This window comes from Macaca mulatta, chromosome 6 (genome assembly GCF_049350105.2).
Source record: "Macaca mulatta isolate MMU2019108-1 chromosome 6, T2T-MMU8v2.0, whole genome shotgun sequence".
Classification (NCBI taxonomy): Eukaryota; Metazoa; Chordata; class Mammalia; order Primates; family Cercopithecidae; genus Macaca; species Macaca mulatta.
In genome coordinates this window covers 120,298,331-120,321,804 of record NC_133411.1, presented here as the reverse complement: position 1 = coordinate 120,321,804, position 23,474 = coordinate 120,298,331, and the positions used below count along the sequence as shown (strand labels likewise).

Here is a 23,474-nt window from a genome sequence, read left to right as displayed (position 1 = left end):
CATATTTCCTCCACAGCTGATGCCATTCTCCTTTTTATTATGGACAGTGACAGACTCATTTTTTTTCCCCTTTTGATCATTTTGCAAAGCTTTGGTGGTTAACATACTTCAAGCTCTTCCTGGTTCAGATATATAGGTGTTCACTTCATTTGTTTCCCTTTTCCAGGGATCAAAACCTTGTGTTGCTAGTTTCTCAATGTCTGAAACTACTTTTTTTTTTTTCCATAAATTTAGTTGAGGAGGTAGGAGAACAAGTCTGACACCAGTTACCATCCCCATGGCAAGATACATCACTAAGATTTTTAAGTGTCGGCCGGGCGCGGTGGCTCAAGCCTGTAATCCCAGCACTTTGGGAGGCCGAGACGGGCGGATCACGAGGTCAGGAGATCGAGATCATCCTGGCTGACACGGTGAAACCCCGTCTCTACTAAAAAATACAAAAAACTAGCCGGGCGAGGTGGCGGGCGCCTGTAGTCCCAGCTACTTGGGAGGCTGAGGCAGGAGAATGGCGTGAACCCGGGAGGCGGAGCTTGCAGTGAGCTGAGATCCGGCCACTGCACTCCAGCCTGGGTGGCAGAGCGAGACTCCGTCTAAAAAAAAAAATAATAATAATAAAAAATAATAAAAAAAAAGATTTTTAAGTGTCTTATTTGGATATCAGAGTAATGTAAAATACTCAATTTATGAAAAAACTAGGTTTTTAAAACTTATGGTCTAAAAGCAGTTTTAATAGAAACAGAATGACTAGTTTCTTTGGGAGTTGAACATTATCATGTGGAATCCTCTGGTTCTTTTCTTAGTCATAGTTTTTCCCTAATATTCTCATAGTTTTTATTTTTACAAGTTTATTAGACTTCTTAACTCAAAATTCTTCTTGTATCAATTTTGGTGATTTGTATTTCCTTAGAAGTAGTATCCATTTCACCTAGATTTAATTTGTTAGTTCACAAAGACTTACTATTTTAATTTACTCTTTAATTATGATTTCCTCCCCTTTCTTAGTCATAATTCCTTGGATTTTTTTCCCTCTGCCATTTCCTCTTCTCTATTAGGCTGTTTATTTGCCTATTTTATTATAGTTAAACCAATCCCCAACAGGGGGAAAAAATCATGTGATGCATTTTTTCAGATTTAAAGTTCCAGGATACATGTGCAGGATGTTCAGTTTGTTGCATAGGTAAACATGTGCCATGGTGCTCTGCTGCACCTATCAGTCCCCATGTAATGTAGTTTTAAAATTAATTCTATTGTTTCTTTGCTTTCCATTTTTCCCAATTTTTTGTTATTTCTTAATTCATTCCTTCTGATGTTTTTCTCTAACTTCTTGGTTGATTCTTTTTCTTTTTAATTGAGGTATAATTTACAATGAAGTGTACACATTTTAAATGTACAGTTCAATGAATTTGTACAGTGTTAGTTCTTGGTGGCTAAGTTCTGGCTTCAATCATTTTGAGGCTTAGCTGTAAGTCAGAGCTTTGTGCTCTGTAATAGTGCTTCTCAATTTTTTTTTTTTTTTTTTTTGAGACAGGGTCTCTCTGTCACCCGATTAACTGGGACTGTAGGCGTACACCAACCATGCCTGACTAAGTTTCATATTTTTATTAGAGAGGGGGTTTCACCATGTTGCCCAGGCTGGTCTGGGCACTTCAAGTGATCTACCTGCCTTGGCCTCCCAAACTGCTGGGGTTACAGACACGAGTCACCATGCCTGGCGTCAATATTTAATGTGCATAAAATCATCCAGGTGTCATTTAAAAAGGTAGATTCTGATTCAGTAGATTGGGGCCTGAGAGTCTGCAATTCTGATAAGCTCCCAGGTGATACCAATGCTGCTGGTCTGTGGCTCGACTTTGAGTATCAACTTTTTATAAGATATTTCTATGTCCTTTTAACACTTTTTTTTTTTTTTAGCTTAATTCAGGTTGAGTTTCTTCTATTAGCAAATAAATAGCTCTCAGTTAAGATACAGTATACCCACAGTCCTTGGTACAGGTAGCAAACAACTAATAAATATTTGTCGAATTAAATTAAGGCTATGAATTTTCCTGAATTGAAATTTGTTCTATTATCTGGCTTTGATATATAGTGTTTTTATTTTTATTGTTATAAATATTTTAAAATATTTTTATTAATATTCTTCAGCATGTAATGTTTGATTTTTCTCTTAAACCAATGTGTTTGGGGACAGATTCTTAGAAATTTTCAAGTAGTTGTGGATATTTGTGAGTGTGTTTTTGGTTTGCTTACGTCTAGATTTATTGCCCAGGTTAGGAATTGTGGATATGTTATCTGTGTTTTGGAAGTTTTAAATGTTTTTCTTCTTAAAAATTCTTTCTTAAGATGTTTTACTATATTCAGTCAGATTATAGTCAGGACTTCGCAGGGCAGTTGTTTTGTCTCTTTAGGGTAAGTTTCCATTTAGCTGACCAAATTCATTATATGCCTCTTCTATATTTGAATTCTAGATGGAGATCTTATTTTCCCATTTTCAAACCATTTGTAGGGGAGATCTGTTGCCTTACATACTACAGTTCTCTCATGTGTATAATGAAAATAGTAATAGTACATGCCTATTACTAGGCATTGCTGTAAAATGTAAAATGCTTAGCACTGTGTTTGGACCATAGTAAACCCTCAAAAATAGCTCCAGATGATATATTTATTTATGTATTTCTGAATCTGCAGCATTGCTGTTAGATTTCCACTTTGATATAGAGTGGCTTTCAATTACCCAAACTTCATTCTAACCAAGAAAAATGGCAACAGATGAAGAACAAAAGCAAAAGAAACAAAAAACTCCCAGAAACTGGATGGAAGACAAGAAATCCCATGGGGGCCTAAGTGGGATGTAATGACTTCTGCCGTCCAAAAAAAAAAAAGCCAAGTTAATTTTATTTTAAACATGTTTTACAGCATCCTGCAAGAGAATATACAGACTGTTGAGCAAAGTATCCAGAACTGAATCCTAATAATGAGAGATACAACTTTTTTACTTTCTTGAAATAGATATGTGGACTTATTCCTCTCTACCATTAAAGCTGTGTAAACCCTCACAGTAGGAATTAGGCCTTTCATTTCTGGTCCCAGTGGTCTTCACAGGTGCCTTCACAAAGAACTATCAAGCACCATCTGAATTTTATAGAGACTAAGAGCCCAGTTTCAGAGTCCAGCGGACCTCAGCCAAATCCAGTTTCTCCACTCGGTAATTAAGCAACTTGCCTTAAGATTTACGTATGAGGCTCCTCGCCTTTAAAACACACCTACCTTAGGGGGCTGTTAAGAGGATTCAATGAGATATTAAGTATGTACGACTTAATTACAAAGCACTTTTCCCCAACCATTTCAAATTATTTATCTAAGTATTCATCCATCCATCCAAAGAACCTCAATAATTGGCCAACAATTCCCAAGTGAAAGGAGCTTTACAACACACGAAGAACTCTATTACGTCACATGAAATTATAAAACAAATTGTTTTACATATAAACGATGAAGGTAAAAAAAATTCAGCCAATAATAACTAGCAAGTAGTATTTGGTAATTCTTTTGGTGACGCCGACTTAAAAATTTATGGAGTATTATTTATTTTCGTTGCAGGTCTATCAGAAATCACTAATGGTGTAGCACTGCATTCTTTCCTGCTTTTGGTTCTCAAACTACCTATCTTAGTAACTGCAATTTGCAGACAAACCAAGCCTCGCTAATCAGTGCATCATAGCTACTCTAGCAAAGGAAGAAATTCACTGTTTGCCAAGCATCCCATCAGATGGGTGACTTCACAGCCACTGGAAGAAATGTTTCTCATCTTCGAGTAGATGGAAACTCCAACACTGTGCAGTTGCTAAATCCACTTGTCACACCCCCTCCTTTTCTCTACTTCTAAGGTTGCCCTCTAAACTCTGAGGGTGGAAACACACACACACGAACACATTTGGCTAAAGGTCAATTCACACAGTGGCAGTGACTTTCGTTTATATGCGTTTTCCTTCCCAGCTCTCTCAGTGGTGAGTCAGGCTAAGCAGGAGGCAGAGAGCTCGTCCTCCTCTGCATGGGCGCTTTTTCTTACTTGACTTTTAGTCCTGGGAGGAGTAGCGTAGTTGTGTGACACTAGGATAACCCAAGCGGGAAGAATTTGGACCAGTCTTATCCCTCACTGTGATCTTTCAATTCGCCTTCAGTTTCAATTTCTCCCAGTCGGTTTACTGCCGACAAAATTCTTTCACAATTAAGTGCTCACAGGACAACCCAACCAATCCAAACCTGCAGGCAATGCCAGACGTCCAGGGAACCCTGGCGCGGCTCGGGCCAGCCCTTACCCACGCGGAATCATTCCATTTATCGGCGACCAATCAGCCCGCCACACGCTCCCTCATCAGCCAATCCGAGCAAGTGCACGTTGTTCCGGCCACCTCCTCCCAGCCCCCGGGGGCTCCAAGGTTCGGGTCAGGGGGCGGGGCTGGGGGGCTCGGCCCGCCTGGCCCAGAGGCGCTGGGTGCCTTCCAGTTGGCTGCGACCAGCGGTGACTTACGTGTTGGCTGCTGTCGCCTGCGCCTCGGAGGGCCGGGAAGCTGAGCGGTGCTGCTGAGAGCGGTGTGAGGTGCTCGGTAGCGCGCCATAGCTGATTCCACGTCCTTGCTTCACCTCAGGTAAAGGTAGGGAGAGCCACGGAGCCGCGGCAGGATTGGGGTGGCCTGTGGGGAGGGCGACTGTGGCGCCCGGTGCGTCCTGCCAGTTGCGTCTTCTGGACCTGCTCCAGACCGTGGAACTAGGGAGCCCGCGGTGGACGTTGGGGATGGCGGGCCCCGGCGTCCGGGCGGGAGTGGACCTCGCAGATGAAAGAGAAAATTGAGCCCCAGGGAGGGGAAGGGGCGAGCTGGAAGGATCTCAGGGCTTGCAAATCGCCCCTGCACGCCGCTCACCAATTTAAGTACTTGGAATCCATTAGGCCTCAGTGTCCTCAGCTGTTAAATGGGAGCGGAGCGGTGGTAATCTCGCCTGATTTGGGGCAGTCGTGTTTGTTGGAGGGCACCGCGCCTCCTGGTTCTTAGGAGGTGCACAGACAGCGCAGGGGCAGCCGCGTCCCACCAGGCTTCGCGGAGGTGATGCCAATGACAAGAGACAAAGTTTTCCCAGGGCTTCCAAGGTCCCTGCTAAATGTATTAACTCATATAATTTCTCACCAAATTAGTGTCATTGTTTACTCTAATTTGCACTTAAAGATTACCTTAGATTTTTGGGTTCAGCAGCCAGGACAAAATTTGACAAATTCATGGTGGGCCCAGGTTTTTTATATGAAGTCTCTTCCAGCCTGTGATCAGCTTCCACCGTTTTACAAGATAGAGCTTTAGGCTCTGAAGTCAGACGCCTTGGGTTGGAATTCTGGCTCCGTCACTTGTGAGCTGTGTGATCTTGGACAAGTGACTCAACCCTCCTGTTGCTATTTTCCCTTTCTGTAAAACAGAGGCAATGATAGATGGACTCTTACTCTTCTGAGGATTACATAAAATAATGCAATGTAAAGCAGCCAGGACTGAGCATGTAGTAAGTGATCAATAAATGTTAGCTATTGTTATATTTTAAAATCAAGTACAGAGCATTAGGTTTTTTTTAAAATCAAGTATTAGAGCATTAGGGGTTTGAACAGTAAGTTGGATCATTATTCACGTTGTAGAAATATACTTCCATGTTGCGTTTCTTTAAATAGTGAGCTCCTGCCAGAGCCAGTCTCAAAAAATGAGAAACTGCTGTACTTGTCTGAGTTGGAAAACTTAACAGTTCAACATTGATTGGAAATCAAGCATATGCTGAAATTTTTATGTTCGTTAACAAATATAATTTAATTTACAAAGCTTTGGTTTGTACGACATTGGGGAAAGTCCATGGCATGTTAAACTGAAGCTGTTCCTGGAAGTGAAAACCATATTAATCACGTAATGCAAGGTTAGACCGTTCTGATACCTGCATTTCTTTAACAAGTGAATTCTGACTTAGTCATACTACAAAAGTCCAACGGATTTTTATGGCATTCACTTTATATTAGAGGTTAAATGTTTTATTATGTTCCATATTTAAAATAGAACCTATGCCATCTCACTGTGACAGATAGTTTAAAGTAATTGGAGTTGGATTGGTCAAGACTATGGTGCTGATAGATGGCCTCAAGAAAAGTTTTAACTTGAGACAGCTGCCATCCCTATGATGGCAGCCACTGTCACCACTAGTGATCGCTTCAAAAACATGGACATAGAAAACATGAACAAAAAGATTAGTTTAAAGGAAGAACATGGAGGTGGACATTACTCAGCGTTTGGCCACGGGACTGACAAGAGTATTACATTCTGATAAGGTTAAGTGGTGCCTGTTCTCACTGACATGTAAATGTTAGAGTTGGATAATTTCTTGATATAAAGGTTGAGGTAAGGGAATAAAAGGCTGAATTAGTAAAAGGAAGTTCAGAATGGTATTTAAAACATTTTCCTGACATTCTCCACAGTTGGAGATTACAGGAGGGCAAATTAGGTGTTTTCCTCTCAATTAATTTCAGTACCCTGTTATATTAGGAGAGAGAGCCAAGACCTTGATAACCCAATATTCTCCCCCTAGCCCTCTTGGTTCTAGAATATATTAATATTTTGAGAGATGCGCAATTATGCCTGTTTACACAGAGGTAGCAATTTTAATGGCAACCATTATTTCATTATGGACTTAATCTTGATGAAAATAATCCATGCAAGACTTAACTGCCTGGTTAAATACTTTGCTGGACATATTTAATCAGAGAGAGAGAACTTTCTGATTTTGTACTTCTTTCTTTTCCTTTCCTACCTCCCACTGCATCACTCTTAAAAAGACTATTAATAGATTTTTTTAATGTTTTGGTTTTTGTTGTTATTTCTGTAAAAGCTTAACAGTAGAATAAGTCAACTTTGAGAGTAGAAAGTGGATTCCATCTGTTTCTGTAGTTCTAGGACCTGGTATATAATAGATGCTTGATAAATATTTAATAGTAGACCTCCTTGAGAAATTGTGTTTCATTATGGTAATGGAAGTTTTAGTTATTCAGAAGCTCTAGGACTTGTGTAAATGGGCATACTTTACATATCTTGAGGTCTTCCATAAGTGAGAATAGTAGCTTATTGTCTATACATTTTTCCATTTTTTATTCACTGTGTTCCTACTGAATGCTAGACATAAGGAGAATAATATTGAAGAAGCCACATTTCCTGCCCCCCAAAGATTTTACAGTTAAATAGGAGAAGATAACAAGTGAGTAATTACAGTACAGAGTTGCTGTCAGAAAATATTGGAGGCAGAACTAACCCAGGTTCAGGGGAGTCCAGGAAAGATAAGTGGAAATGAAGTAATGAAAATATGCCACATTATAAAAGAACCTGTAAGCTATAGTAAGGAGCTGGAACTTTATACTGATCAGTATGAATGAATGATTACTAACCCAGGTACCTTAAAGTTGCAGATTCTCATCTCTTCTAGGTAGCTTTCTAGGTAACTTTCTGTGCGCTGGATTTGCCCAATGATAATGTTTGCTTATGATAATAATAACTTTCCATTTCACCTTTGATTTCTATCAAAACTTTTGAATACTCTTATCTGCCAACCACAGGAACCCAGCAGGTGACCTTTGGGTTTGAAGAATATGTTTAATCATAGTAATCCCAGTAATAGATAAATTAAATATCTTTTACAAGCCTTCTGCAAGAACTTCTGCTTGTTTATGGCATACTCTTGAATAAAGTCATTGTACTGGCTGTCAAGTTGACAGCCTCTTGAATGGAAATTGGGTACATTCTTGAATGAGAGACTTTTTGAATGAGCTCATCAACTTTTCATCCGTGGATTGGATCTATACTTATTATATATTTTGCATCACTTATATAGGTCCTAAAAGGTATATTGAATTTTCTTTGTATACTTTCCCATGTTTCTACATAATTGTAGTATTTATAAATTTTAATGGCTTATATGCTCTAATTAGTGGTATTTAAATATTGGCTACAACCTTAATTTATTTCTGTCACTTTAATTTTTAGATCACTTAGTTCTGATCCCTGGCTAGACAACAGAATAATTAGTGAGACTATTTTAAAGGACCTACATTTCTGAGGCCCATTCCAGAACAAAGCCACTGAATCAGACTATTTGGCACTGGGCCCTAAAATGTAACACCTGAAAACAGCAACAATTAGTACAAAGTATAAAAAGGTGATTCTAATGCGTGCATCCGTAGTTGACAACTGCAGCCTTATTCCCATAGAGGGTGAGGCTTGAGCTTTCATTTAGATGTTTTCTTGACCTCCTTTCCAGCAATTTGATGGTTCTGTAATGGGCAACTTTACCCCTAAAACTCTTTTCTTCTTTAGCCTTTTACTGAAGATGGAAGGAGTAGAGATAGAATAGTGAAAAGTAGGAATTATGCTAAGAAATTGGTGCCCTGGCACCAAAAGAAGACAAAGACCAAGTAATTCTTGTTTTGAGGCAGTAACACATCAACAAAATAAGGGCCTACTATGTGCCAGGCAGTGTTCTAGGTGGTGGAGATGTAGCGATAAATAAGACAAGGACCTCTATGCTATTAGTTAGGAATGAGGTGGTCAAAGAGTAGAATCACACACCTATAAATAAGTTATTATATTGTCTGATAATGATAAGCACTATGAAGAAAATAAAGATGTTAATGGTAACTTCCAGAAGGCTTTATGAAGGATAGGAGGTTTAAACTGAAATTTACATTACATTGTTATCAGTGATGCTAAGATTTGGGATCTAGACCCCAAGTCACTGATAAGCTAGCCTGTTTGAGGGACAGAAAGAAAACCAGTAGGACTAGAACACTGTAGACAATGAGGTATGATGGTGTTAAAAGGAACCTATTCCTATTAAGTCAGTTCCAAGCCTTTTGACTTGAGAACTTGGGCTCAGTTGCCATTTTAATAGTAAATTGTTAAAATGAGGAAAACTGTGGCAAATTGAGGAAAGCCAGGGGAGGCAAGAGATTCCATTTAGGCTTGAAGCTTTAAGTAGGCTTCTGGATCTGGGATGTTTTGAGCTCATTGGAACAATGAGGACTGCAGGTAAATATCTGAGAGTTAACAACATACATATAAGAGAGATACAATCCCTTCCCCCTCCTCCTGACTTCCCTTTTACTTTTCTATATGAGTGATTTTAATTGTAAAAAGTATGTAATTCTCACCTCTGGCTATGGGTTATTCATCTTGGGAGCAATTGGAAAAAAACTATGCCCAGGTCCTACTCTCAGAGATTGTGATTAGTTGATTTGGGGTGAGGGTAGCTATCTTTTATAGCTCTGGTAGGTTATTATATTGTGAAGCCAGATTTGAGACCCACTGGTCTATTGCCTCAAACTGTGGTGTTTGCTGATGCTAATCTTGGTCTCCATAACAGAGAGAAGTAATGGAAGGCCTGTCTGATGTTGCTTCTTTTGCGACTAAACTTAAAAACACTCTCATCCAGTACCATAGCATTGAAGAAGATAAGTGGCGAGTTGCTAAGAAAACGGTAAATTAGTTCAATTACTTACATTTGGGGTATATCTTCTATCTAATGAATTGGTTGATGACTTCTAAAATTAAATGGAACGATATGGACAAAGACCATACTTTGGATGGATATGCAAGATAAATAATTGAGCTAATAAAGTTGATGGTCTAATGTCACACAAAGGAAGAAATATATCAGTAGTAATCCTATACTGCTTTCATTAGCTCTTTGGATATTAGACAGGAGAATAGGCTCATGGCAACTAGACCTAAAGAATAGCCTCTTAAGTCAGCAAATAAAATGTATCATTATCAATTTAAGAAAGTGTAGTACTTGATAGTTTGGAAGAATTTCATATACCAAAAAGCCTATGAAGGTAACTACTTAGTATTCCTTTTTACTAATATGACTTGCCCAAACTATTACATGGGTGGGTTGAATGTTGCTAGAACCAATTCTGGAACCCAGGACACTTCTAGTTAAGTGCTCTAGCTATTCTGATATTCAGAATTACTTGGGAAATGATGAGGAAAAAATGTAGGGACTAATTCATGGTAACACTATCATAATAAATGTGAATTGCTTAACTTTTTAAAAGTTATAAACAATTTCAGAATGAAATAGTGTTCCTAGTGTTAGAGTATGAATGTATCAGTAATGGTAAATAGATAAGATAGGACTAAGATAGTGCCATCATTGAATCTTACAGTGTTTGGATCTCATTAAATACTACTGAAAATATTTTTTGGAGGTCTGTAATTTAAGTACAATGTGAAGAACTTAAGGATACAGAAGCAATTCAAATACAAATCCTTTTATGGTGTAGATGACTTTTATGTATTCTGAAAATATACTGAAGTTTTATTTTAATGCAGAGACATTCTCTAGATTTATAAAATTATCAGTTTTATGTCTAGGGTTCCACCTATGTAATTATTACCATATAATGTTTTTATTTTTCTAGAAAGATGTAACTGTTTGGAGAAAACCCTCAGAAGAATTTAATGGATATCTGTGAGTACCTTTTTATAAATTTATGTAGCTCTTAAGACATTTCGAAACTTATATGCATTGTCACTAAGTAGTCATTGCTAGTAAGATTTAGCTTTTTAAGAGTTTTTTAACTTTTTTCTTTTTGAGACAGAGTCTCACTCTGTCACCCAGGCTGGAGTGCAGTGGCACAATCTCGGCTCACTGCAACCTCTGCCTCCTGGGTTCAAGCGATTCTCCTGCCTCAGCTTCCCAAGTAGTTGGGATTAAGGCACCTGCCACTCTACCTGGCTAATTTTTTTTGTGGTTTTTAGTAGAGATGGGGTTTCACCATCTTGGCCAGGCTGACTTGAACTCCTGACCTCGTGATCCACCCGCCTTGGCCTCCCAAAGTGCTTGAGCCACCGTGCCTGGCGATTTTTTTTAACTTTCTGGAAAGCAAATTGGGCTTATGAATTCAGAGCCTTAAAAATGTCCATGTCCTTTGTGGACTGAGTTGGTGGTGAGGAGGTCATAAATAATGATCTAAAATGGCTGCTAAAATCTGAATTTCTTAGCATTGTAAATATGACCCTTCTAAAATTCTACATTTACTCAGTGCTGTAGAACGTTTTATCCTAGGAACTTATCTTGAAGAATTTATCAGCAAGATAACAGTGACTTAAGTACTTGTTCTTCTATCACAGCATTATTTATAATATTAAAAATTATAAACCTGAATAATCAATAGTAGGAGATGATTCAGTATGAAATATCTGTGATAGAATATGATATAGCCTTTAAAAACCACATTTTTGAAGATTATTTAATAACATAAGAAAATAATATATTGTTTTTTAAAGCTTGTAGACACAATTGCCTTGCATACTTGGAGTAGAGTGTTCACATCCTTAAGACTCAGCCATTTTTCAAAATAAAACTGCTGGAGATTCTTAGTATATACAGGATGTTCTGAATTGTAATGTCAAAGATAGTATTTTCAGAAAGATGAATTTTATACTATTTATGGTGAGGACAGGAAAATTGGAGTTGGATTAAGCATTGTAAACAAGTATGGAAGTTAATTCTTTAAATTAGTAATTCCCAGTGAGGGTTGAAAGTGTCAAATGTGCCAAGGGAAGCTTTATGCTTGGAGATGTGAAAAGACTTCATAGAGAACTAATGTTTGAGCTAACACTTAAGGGAAGAATAAATATTTCTTAAGGAATGAAAGGGTTCTTGTTCTAGGCAGAAGGAATTGCATACCTACCACATAAACACATATGAGAAACACTGGTGGTTTTTTTTTCAGATTCTTAAAGGGATATATGATCAAAAGAGGTAGGACCTGATGTGTTGAGTTGGACACAAGTGCTCTAACTGAGGCAGTAACGTGGAAGTCAAAAAGGACAAATGAATGTGAAAGATTTATTGATAGCAATGGTGGCAACGATAACCAACATTTATTGAGAGCCAAATATTTTTCTAAGTACTTTACATTTAGGAAATCCTGATAAAAACGTAGTGACTGATTCGTTCTGACTATGGAAAAATGGGATTAAGAGAAGAAGAAGAGCCATTGTTGAATCTAAGATTTTCTAATTTGACTAGATTAATTTGTATTACCTCCAACTATCCCAAGTTAAAGAATACAAGATGGGAGAGCAGATTTATGGTGAGGGAGATAATACAAGTTTGGCTTGAGTTATTATAAAATGATTAAATAGCTTCAAATGCTAAAAAAAAAAAAAAAAAAAAAAAAAAAAAGTACTGATAGAGCTGAAGGTAATTTCTTATTTCATCTCCTTTCTTTCATCCCCAGAGGTAACTGCTGTCCTGAAGTTGTGTGTATTGTTCCTGTTTCATACTTTGACCACATATTTTTATATATGTAAAAGCATTATTTGGTGTGTTTTTTATATTCATGTATATGTGTTTGTATGTACATATTTAATTTAGTAATTTGCCTTTTTTTAATTAAATATTATGTTTTCAGGATTTAGCCATATTGTTATATGTAAATCCATTATTTTCCCTCTATGTGAATATACCACAATGTTTTTATCTATGTTTGTAGCTTCACCTAGTGATAGATTTTTAGGCTGTTGTCAATGTTTCTCTATAAAGTACAATGCTATAGTAAACCTCTTGGTTTATATCTCTTTGTGCACACATGTGTAATTTTCTTTGGGTCTTGGGGATGTATATCTTCCAACCTTACTAGATACTACCAACTTGCTCTCTAAAGTAGCAGTTTGAGGATTCTCATCCCCCTCCATTTACTACTTAACGAGTTTTTTTTTTTTGTTTTTTTTTTTTTGAGACGGAGTCTCGCTCTGTCGCCCAGGCTGGAGTGCAGTGGCCGGATCTCAGCTCACTGCAAGCTCCACCTCCCGGGTTTACGCCATTCTCCTGCCTCAGCCTCCCGAGTAGCTGGGACTACAGGCGCCCTCCACCTCGCCCGGCTAGTTTTTTGTATTTTTTAGTAGAGACGGGGTTTCACTGTGTTCGCCAGGATGGTCTTGATCTCCTGACCTCGTGATCCGCCCGTCTCGGCCTCCCAAAGTGCTGGGATTACAGGCTTGAGCCACCGCGCCCAGCCTACGAGCTTTTAATCTCTGTCAGTCTGAGGGGTTTTAATCAGATTGTTCTTGTTAGTATTTACTTGATTACTAGTGAAGTTGAAATCTTTTGTATACTTCTTGACATTTCAGGTCAATCTTACCATGTCCTTTGCCCATCGTTTCTTTGGATTTTTTTTTTCTCATTGGTTTATAGGAGTTATTCATATATCCTGCATAATCATTCCCTGTTTATATGTGTTACACTATCTTCTCTCAGTCTGTGGCTAGTTTTAAAAAATGACTTATTTTTTCTTGTGTGGTATGCGTGTTTTTAATTTTAGTTGATCTTTTGTATTATTTGTGTTTTTCTGTATTTTACATATTCAAGAAATCCCCCTGTACTCTGAGGTCACAAAAGTGGTCTCTTGTATATTTTTCTCAACATTTTAAAGTTTTTCATTTTATGTTTTTTTGTTGTTGTTGTTGTCGTTTTTATGAGACAGAGTCTCACTCTGTCACCGGGCTGGAGTGCAGTGGCTCAGTCTTGACTTACTGCAGCCTCTGACTCCCTGGTTCAAGCTATTCTCCTGCCTCAGCCTCCCGAGTAGCTAGGACTACAGGCACGCGCCACCAGGCCCAGCTAATTTTTGTATTTTTAGTAGATGGTCTTGATCTCCTGACCTCGTGATCTGCCCACCTCGGCCTCTCAAAGTGCTGGGATTACAGGCATGAGCCACTGCACCTGGCCCATTTTACATGTTTTACACAGATATTTAATTTATCTGAAAATTATTATGAGTGGTGGAAATAGGAATCTAAGTTTTATTTTTTCCATAAGGATAACTATTGAATCTAGGCACACCATTTATGATTGCACATTTTTCCCGACTGATAAGTGATGCCGCCTTTGAAATATGTCAAGTTCTGACATATTTATGAATCAGTTCCTTGGTGTTCTGTTCTATTGGCCTATTTCTCTGTTCCTAATAAAAAGTTTTTAAAAGTCAGGGTAAAAATATTCATGTATTAATATGTCAGATGATAACTGAGGAAAGAATATAAAAATAAATGGAAAGCTTATGGCATTCTATAGACTGTTTTTGGCTATGCTATAGCATGAAGGAACTTTATTATTTTCATTATGACACATAGTGTAGCCTTCAGTTCTCTTACTAGATTTGAGGACAAAGGGTGCATGCTAATAAAAATAATTGGTAGAACATAACTTATCAGAAAAGTTATTGGAATTTATTCCCTTTAGAAAAAAAATTAAAACCTTTATTAATTTTTTTTTTTTTTTTGAGACGGAGTTTCGCTCTTGTTGCCCAGGCTGGAGTGCAGTGGCGCAATCTCGGCTCACCACTTTTGCCTCCCAGGTTCAAGCGATTCTTCTGCTCAGCCTCCCAAGTAGCTGGGATTACTGGCATGAGCCACCATGCCCGGCTAATTTCGTATTTTTAGTAGAGACTGGGTTTTTCCATGTTGGTCAGGCTGGTCTCAAACTCCTGACCTCAGATGATCTGCCCGCCTTGCCCTCCCAAAGTGCTGGGATTACAGGCATGAACCACCACGCCTGGACCACCCTTAATTAATTAATTTTTATTCTTTTTTTTTTGAGATGGAATCTCACTCCGTCGCCTAGGCTGGAGTGCAGTGGCATGATCTTGGCTCACTGCAACCTCCACCTCCAGGGTTCAAGGGATTCTCCTGCCTCAGCCTCCCAAGTAGCTGGGACTACAGGTGCATGCCACCATGCCTGGCTACTTTTTGTAATTTTACTAGAGACAGAATTTTGCCACGTTGGTCAGGCTGGTCTCAAACTCCTGACCTCAAGTGATCCACCTGCCTCAACCTCCCAGAATGCTGGGATTACAGACGTGAGCCACCCTACCCGGCCTAATTTTTATCCTTACTTTCAAAGTTAGCTGTCACTCTAAGGGTATGCTGAAATTTTTTATTGTAATAGCAATTAACTTAAACTTTTTTTCTCCAGCTACAAAGCCCAAGGTGTTATAGATGACCTTGTCAATAGTATAATAGACCATATACGCCCAGGGCCTTGTCGTTTGGATTGGGACAGCTTGATGACTTCTTTGGATATTCTGGAGAACTTTGAAGAGGTATCTATTTAGAAACATTACTTTAGACTGTGTGTATGCGCATGAGAGAGCGCGTGAGTGAGCCAGAGCATGTGAGCATGAGCATTTGTACACACTTATATTCATTGCTTTGAGAATAGCAGTCACAACAAAGATATCACAGGGGAGTCCCATGCTGCCTCTTAAAATGTTTGTGTTTCCTCATACTAATTAATGAGTGTTAGACCGAGTTTGTTTTCCATGGTAGCTATACCCTTGCTGCTTAAAAGCATATTCAGCATCCTTAATTGTAAAACTTTAGTTAAGATTCTGAAAGCTAAAATTCTGAAAACACCACCATCATGTTTAGGTTTCTAGGTGAATATGTGCAGCTTTTCCATTAATACTAAGCCAACATCAATGACCAAAGATAAAAATGCCACCTTAAATATTCTAAAATTATGTAGCCAAAATGACCTGCTCTGTTTCTATTTTTATTAATTCATTGCTTAATGCTTGAATTTTTTTAATTAAAATGTTTGATGTTGTAGTCAGAAGTATTTGTGGATTTGATCTTAAAACTGAAACAGTCTACATTCCCTAGTTCCATGTGGAATGTTACATAGAATAAAAGACAACTGCATTTGATTAGAAATTTGGATACTGGATAACTTGCACCTCTGTATTTTGATTATGTATCTTCTTCATGGCCATCCAACAGCAGTGTGATTTAGAATAGAGATATAGACCTGTCAGAATCAGTGTAAGAATTATTATAATTATGAAACATTTTAAATAAAAGTTTCTTTCCAGAGATAAGTTTATGATATATGAAGCTATGTGTGTTTCCTATAGTAATAACACGTGTCTTACCTCTTCTTTTTCAGAATTGCTGTGTGATGCGTTACACTACTGCTGGTCAGCTTTGGAATATAATTTCCCCAAGAGAATTTGTTGATTTCTCCTACACTGTGGGCTATAAAGAAGGGCTTTTATCTTGTGGTAATAATCTCAATATGTTATGCTTTTTTTCAGTATGGTTTAAATATTTGTGTTTTCTAGGCTAGATGTTTCTTTCCTTGTGAGATATATTTTCAACTCTGACTCTGTAATCGCTAACACTTTTTTTGCAAATGCTAAACTCTAGGGAGTAAAATAACAATATCAAAAGGGTTTTGAAATCTTTCTGATAAGTTTTTGTTCCCAGTTACACAGTATCCTCTAGGTCAGAGGTAGCAAATGTGGATCACATGACTGCCTCTAAGAAAGGATTCTAGAAATGGATTTTCTTCTAAGCCACTCTCAGAAAACAGTTTCTTGGTCATATACATAGAAAAACTAGATTTGGTATGTCTTAGAATATTCTTCCTTCCTTGAGCTGTGTTGTATTTTTCAAGATTAAAAATACTGCCATTGGAAGGCTCCTGTTTTCTAAAACCTACCTATAGGTAAATTAATATTATTTTGTATATAGTATATACTTAAGTTAGCAGTTGTAAGTAAACATCTACTTGTTTATTCTTAAGTAACTAGTACCAAAGTATAATATGGTAGTCACTGTGGGGAATAGTTACGGTACCATGGATTCGATTATTGGCACCTCAAGGCCTGGGTACTACAGCCAGATTTGTAGCTTCCAAGGAGTACTAAGATGATATGATGTCATGTATTCTGAAGGGATTAAAAGTTTACCCATTACCTATCTGTCAACCCCTTGTCAGAATCCTCCTTGGTAAGTCTCTTCTTCATTCTGCCATGGTCACTTTGGGATTTAATTTTCATCTATATGGATAAGAATACATATTTAAAAAAGAATTCTGGTAATATTTTTAAATGAGAGTTTTATGTCAGTTATTGCTATTAATAGTGCTATTTTAAAAATTGTCTTATAGGAATAAGTCTTGACTGGGATGAAAAGAGACCAGAATTTGTTCGAGGATATAACCATCCCTGTGGTTGGTTTTGTGTTCCACTTAAGGACAACCCAAACCAGAGTCTTTTGACAGGATATATTCAGACAGATCTGCGTGGGATGATTCCTCAGTCTGCGGTAGATACAGCCATGGCAAGCACTTTAACCAACTTCTATGGTGATTTACGAAAAGCTTTATGATAGGCAAAATACATTCAAACTTGTAGTACTATGGATCAACTCTTTCTCTCAGCTACATGGCCTGTAAAAAATCATTGATTCCACTCTTCTGCATAGCCGGTAGAAAAATTTGAAATGTTTTTGGTTTACTGGTACAATGTTTGGTTTTATTCCTAAAGTAAATAACTATCTAAGAGGGGGCATTTTCTTTTCTTTTTTTTTTTTTTTTTTTTTTAATTTTGAGACAGGATCTCACTCTGTTGCCCATGCTAGAAGGCAGTGGTATGATCACAGCTCACTGCAGCTTTGATCTGATCACTCAAGGGGTTAAAGGGGTTATTCTACCTCGGCCTCCTGAATAGCTGGCAATACAGGTGCACGCCACCATGCATGGCTAATTTTTGTTTAATTTTTTGTAGAGATGTGGTCACACTATGTTGCCCAGGCTGGTCTTGAACTCCTGGCCTCAAGCGATTCCCCACCTCAGCCTCCCAAAGTGTTGGGATTATAAGCGTGAGCCACTGTGCCTGGCCCCAATTTAAAATGTGGAATTTAGTTGATGTCCAAGACTTATCTTGGACTCTTAAAAGCATCAGTCTGTAACTAGAACAAATACATTCTTAGATTTATCCAAGTGCCTAGATATCATTTTATAATGATTAGAATTGAGTACTGTGGGTCCCCTAATTCTGTGGGTGCCTTAAATGAGAATTTCTAAATGATTTTCACATTCTAAATGACTTTGGGTTTTGAACTCTCCATCTAGTTTGCTTCTAAAATGAGAACTTGAGGCAATTCAGGTGTCCAGGCAAATCTTTGTATATATTTATCTTTTTGTGTACTTGCACACATCTCGAAATCCATTTCAGTGTTTAATGTTAGTTGTTTATGTGTTAGCATTCCTGTGTCTACTGTTTTGTTGTTGTTAATATGGGTAAAGTGAGCCCTGAAATACATGCTAAACAAGACATGAAATGCACAAAGGTATATAGTGTTTCAAGTACATGACAGTTTGATCTGTGTTTTACTTTTCTTGAGCGAAAAGAAAGAATAAATCATAGTTCTTCATACCCATTTTGACAAAGTGGAACAGTGAAGCTGTTTTTTGCTTTTGTTTTTATTTTTTGCCACTGGCGATGATAGATTTCAAAAAACAAAAGGTGGCAGCAGCATAATGTTCGTGGTGAATTATCTCATAGTATCTAGATTGGTCAAGATCTGACAGAAGGAATGCACAAAGGATTCTATATTCTTAATGGTTTATTAATTTACCAGTATCCTTTTCTAAATTGAAGGTACTTTTGAATTACTAGATTTCTGCTCCTTTTTTTTTTTTGTTCTGCAATAGTGAAAGAAAACTCAGTTTAGTTTCAGTTTCCATGGAAATTGGTAAATGTTAGTTTTGACTTCATCTATTTTTTTCATTTGTTTTTATTAGTATGGAGTAGGAAGTCTCATATTCTACTGTTCTATCTAGGATGGTGAAATTCCAAAGGTGCCTAACTTGAGTAAGGGATTTGTGACAAGATAGTATACATTACTATAAGGGCTATTATTTCCTGAAGTGGATGTCCCTAAAAGCAAGTAACTGCCCACTATCTCTACTCTAGCGCGCTCTTTGTCCTTATCAACATATACCTCCAATAAATAATTATATAATTTACTGTTAAACATGGACCCACTCTAGGTAAAATTACCCTCATGGAAACATTTTCAATGTAAGAATGATGAATTTAAAAATTATGTTTGAATCACCTAAAATGTATGTGCAGCTTCTAGATGGCCCCTTAGATCTGCTGGACTCTAGCTGTATACTTTAAAAAAACAAAAACAGCTTTATTGATATATAATTTACATATTATATAATTTACCCATTTTAAGTATCTAATTCAGTGATTTTTAAAATACGTATGTAGAACTGTGCAGCCATCAACACAATCTGGATTTAGAACATTTCCATCATTCCAAAAGATTCCTTTTGTCTTTTTTGCAGACTCATACCTAACACAAATCTAAAGTTTATCACTGTTGCCAGGATAATGACAGCAGGTTTTGTTTGGTTTCATTTTGAAGAGTGGAGGTGTTCATGATTCTAAGCTCAGGAATCTTATGATCATGTATTAAATATGTTATCTCATACTATAATGATATAAAAGCTTAATGATGTGGGTTGGGATGGATATTAACATAAATAATTGAGTCTACTGCTTCTATAGCAATGCTGTAGGATAGAACAATAATGTAAGTGATATATTTAATTTAAAACTAGAAGCCATATTAAAACATTAAACAGCTGAAGTTAATTTTAATATTTATTTAGCTCAATACATCCAAAATGTTATCATTTTAACATGCAATCGATATAAAGATTTACTATGATAGTTTGTATTGTTTCTTGTACTAATTTTTTGAAATCTGGTATGCATTTTACAAATTTGGGCAAGCCACATTTTAAGTGCTCATTAGCCACATGAGGCCAGTAGATACTGTGTTGAATGAATAGCACAGTCCTATAGCATATTTATTAATTTGTCTTGTAGTAAGATGAAATAGACAATAATATGGAATAATATCTTAAATGGAAATATTTTCTAGTCTCTAGAGCCTTCATTGCTTGATAAATAGGACATCTAAACTTTAGCTATAAATCGGTTGTCAGTGAAATAAAATTATTGCCAGAAAATATTTTCCTTCAAAGATAAGTAATTTTCGATATGGCAGTTGGTAAAATGAAAGAATATAATCTGCTTTCTTGTTAAATGGTTGACTGTTTTCTGTAGCTGATAAGGTGGTATGTATTAGAACTTGTGTATGTAGGAAATATTTGGTGTAATACTGTTTTCAGTACGTAGTAGCTATTTTTTAAGGAAATTAGTTTCATACAAGAAAAAGATTGTTATAAAAGTGATACTTTTGCATGAAATATTAGTTTGTGTTGATAACTCTTAGTTAACCCTTAAAGTTTGAAACAGTACTCAGAAAAAATAATGAGAATCTAGTATTCTGTAGTTAACTAATCTATAATATAAATTGCTAAAGTACTAGGGAGCTTGTAAATGTTAAAAATCTATTTCAGTGTTCTTTCAGGTTGGATATATTTGAAATTGTAGATTTCTGTCTGTAAAATATCTCCTAGTTAATGGAATTTTTTTCCGTCCCCTCCCTTCCCCCTCCTCTTCCTTTTTTAAACTAAGGGCATTTTATCAACAATCATGTTGAATTCAGTTAATATCTCAAGCTAAAAAACTATGTAATTGAAGTTGTATCTGGAGATTGGGAAACATTGGCCAATTTAAGCCCTTAATTGTCTATTGAGCTTTTAGGTCTGAGTAATTGCCTTTCATACAGATAAAAGCTTTACCTCTTTTCTCAAGAGTGTACTACCATCCTTAGAATCACTTGTTTAAATCCAGTTTATTTTAATTAAATGGAACTGTCGTGATGCCCACCCTGTAGAGAAATCAACAGAACCAGAGAAGCTAAGGGACTTGATCAGGTTTCCCTTAGAACCTGTGTTGTATCATTGCCTGCCTGGTGTATCTTCCATGTGTTTCTTATTCAACTTCCAGAAGTAGAGAAGGTTGGGACTTGAGTGTAGAAGAAACATCAGAATAATTTCAAAAAACAGGAAGTTGGAACTGTAATTTGTAAATTATTGTTTTACAGATTTTTACATGTATAAATATTAAAATTCATCTCTTGCAGTTCAATAAAAGCTATAGTATAGATTTTATTTTTAAGAAGTTTATATAATTCTTTTGTGAACCAATATGTAAAACTAGAATATTTATTAAACTAATATGTATTAGTATCGATAAAATATGTATTTTTAAATTGGTATAAAAATAAAAATTTGTAGACACTCTTAAAATTGGTCATTGGTATTATCTTTGTAATTTAACATTAAGTACTATTTAGTTTCATATGCCTGAATTTAAAGTATGTCATTTAACTTCCTGAATTCTTACAAAAGTAAATATAAACCTGGAAAATCAAGTTAACAACACACATGCTGATCTCTCCTGCCAGTGTCTCATATAATATTAGCTATTATACAATACTGCTGAATCTTTATTTGCTATTATGTATTCAGAACGAATAATGAATATATTCTGCCTTTGTAAATTATGGACAGGATTTATTGTACACATGTTGAGATAATTGTGTTACCTTGATTAGGAATTATGATATTTTGTTTGGAATTGAAAAAAACTAAAAGTGATTACAAGGACACCCACTATCTATGTTATAAGAAGGCAGCTAGGGATGCTGTGGGAAGTACGTCATAGAAAATATGACTATGAAGCAGGGAGTTATTTTCCTCATTTAATAAAACATCTGGTACTATGGTTTGAATATTTGTGTTCCCCTAAAATTCAGATGTTAAAATCCTAACCTCTAAGATAATGGTTTTAAAAGCTTTGAGAGTTGATTAGGTAACCCTAATGAATGTGATTAGTACCTTTATAGAAGAGGCCCAAGTGTGATGCCTCTGTCCTTCTGCCATATGAGGACACAGCAAGAAGGCACCCTCTGTGAGGAAGCAGGCCCTCATAGATGCCAAACCTGCAGGACTGTTCTTGGACTTGTGCCAGAAATGTCAGAAATAAATTGTGATAAGCCACCCAGTTTATGGTATTTTATTACAGCAGCCTGAATGGTAGTGAGAGCACTGGACTAGGAGCTGGGCAACCCTGGTCTATTCCTTCCTCAGCCACTGTGACCTTAGGTAAGCCATTACCTCTCTTGGGCATAATAGCTCTCTTTAATAAACTAAGCTTATTGGATTAAATGATTACTAATATCCTCTTTTAACTCTAGTAATTTTATAATTTTACTCAACCAAAAATATGTGAGCACTCAGTATGAGTGCTATGCTCTGAAACTCAAAGTATAATTTGAGAGAATGAGAAAACACTCAAGGAGTGATTCAACTGCATATTTCAGGTGTAAGAAAAATGTCCATGGTGTTTCTTGAATTGTGGTAACATTTGAAATCACAAAATGCAAAGTTTTGATGGGTTCTTAGATGATTTATTATCATATTGTACATGCAAACTGCTTTACATTTCCCAGCAGCAAGGTATAGGCTTCTTTGGGCATGTTCTGACATGTCTGAGTGAACTTACACAAAGTAACATTGTCCCTCAGGTCAAATTTCTACAATTAGTCTTCCAACACCCATTTTTTATAATGTCATGTACTCTTCAAGTTCCTGGAAAACACCCCCCAACCGCCCCCAAAATGTACATATTTAGTCATTGATTTGGGTTATCCAACCTGAATCCAAGAAGAAGCCACAGCTCTCACGTGGTCTGCCTCAGACTTTGGGCAGTTGAGACAGCCCATGACTGTTGTGTCCCGTCTGTAGGAAGTAGAAACTCACTGGTCAGTCACCACCATTGAAGAACACTGTAGCTCTACAACAGTAAATGGGCATGATTTTGATGAATTCTCTACAAACATTTTCTGTATGTACATTTATGCCCAGGCCAAACTTAATATGTTTACCTAAAAATATTGTAATATATCTTTGTATTAAGTAGTCAGTAGCACCATGTTGTCAGGTTTTAAAAATGAAGTGTTCACAGCTCCGTTTTCAGTGCTCTTCAATTAGAAGTTGGGAAGGTAGCCTATAATCTTGGTTATGCAAACTTAAAATATTTATACTTTGTCCTCCAAATCTTACATGCTCTTGTGTTTGGCTAAGGACTTGCAGCCTAAACTATTGGAGATTTAGGTTTCCTGTATGCAGTGCTGTTTCTTTAATCTAATCCTCTATGCTGCTATTGAGCTGCTTATATCCTTTTAGTCCAGAAAGATTTCAGCAACCCAGGAATAAAAATTTCTCCTTTAGGAAAGACTAGAAAACACATCCAGATAATGTCACATAAGCCTGAAAAGCCCAAGTAGGAAGTTTTCCTTTCTCAATGTCTGCTAACTTATGATTTCTGTAACCTCACAGTAATTCTACTTCTTAGCTTCTCTTCCATCATTCAAATGACAGTCAATCTCTGTCCCTATCTTCCTTCATTTTATTTGTCTTCAGGAATAATGCCACCATTCACTAATCACAGGCATTATCTGAAATAAAGAGGCAAGACAACTAAACACACACACACTTTTAGTTGATTCTAAATGTCTCCCAAAACATGTTTCTTGAAGATGGATGTAAAAATACTGCTTGCAATAAATGATATCAAAAGGAATTTACAAAAGAGTATGTAAAGGGACAAAAGGGAGAGATGAAAA

General features: G+C 36.8%; 1 protein-coding gene across 3 annotated transcripts; it reads left to right on the top strand.

The window, feature by feature from the left end:
• Nucleotides 1-4,501: 4,501 nt before the first annotated feature.
• On the top strand, nt 4,502-21,093 carry STARD4 (StAR related lipid transfer domain containing 4). Of its 3 annotated transcripts, none has more exons than XM_015140561.3 (6): nt 4,502-4,646; nt 9,424-9,537; nt 10,484-10,533; nt 15,046-15,172; nt 16,018-16,132; nt 17,023-21,093. In XM_015140561.3, the coding sequence occupies exons 2-6, from the start codon at nt 9,433-9,435 to the stop codon at nt 17,241-17,243; spliced, it is 618 nt and encodes a 205-aa protein (XP_014996047.1). In that variant the 5' UTR covers nt 4,502-4,646; nt 9,424-9,432; the 3' UTR covers nt 17,244-21,093.
• The last annotated feature ends 2,381 nt before the right edge of the window (nt 21,094-23,474 follow it).

Bases quoted from the DNA above. Each gene is read 5' to 3' on its own strand.
- STARD4 (XM_015140561.3), top strand. From the start codon at position 9,433: ATGGAAGGCCTGTCTGATGTTGCTTCTTTTGCGACTAAACTTAAAAAC. The intron at 15,173-16,017 runs GTATCTATTTAG...CTTCTTTTTCAG, and splicing joins TTCTGGAGAACTTTGAAGAG to AATTGCTGTGTGATGCGTTA. The intron at 16,133-17,022 runs GTAATAATCTCA...ATTGTCTTATAG, and splicing joins AGAAGGGCTTTTATCTTGTG to GAATAAGTCTTGACTGGGAT.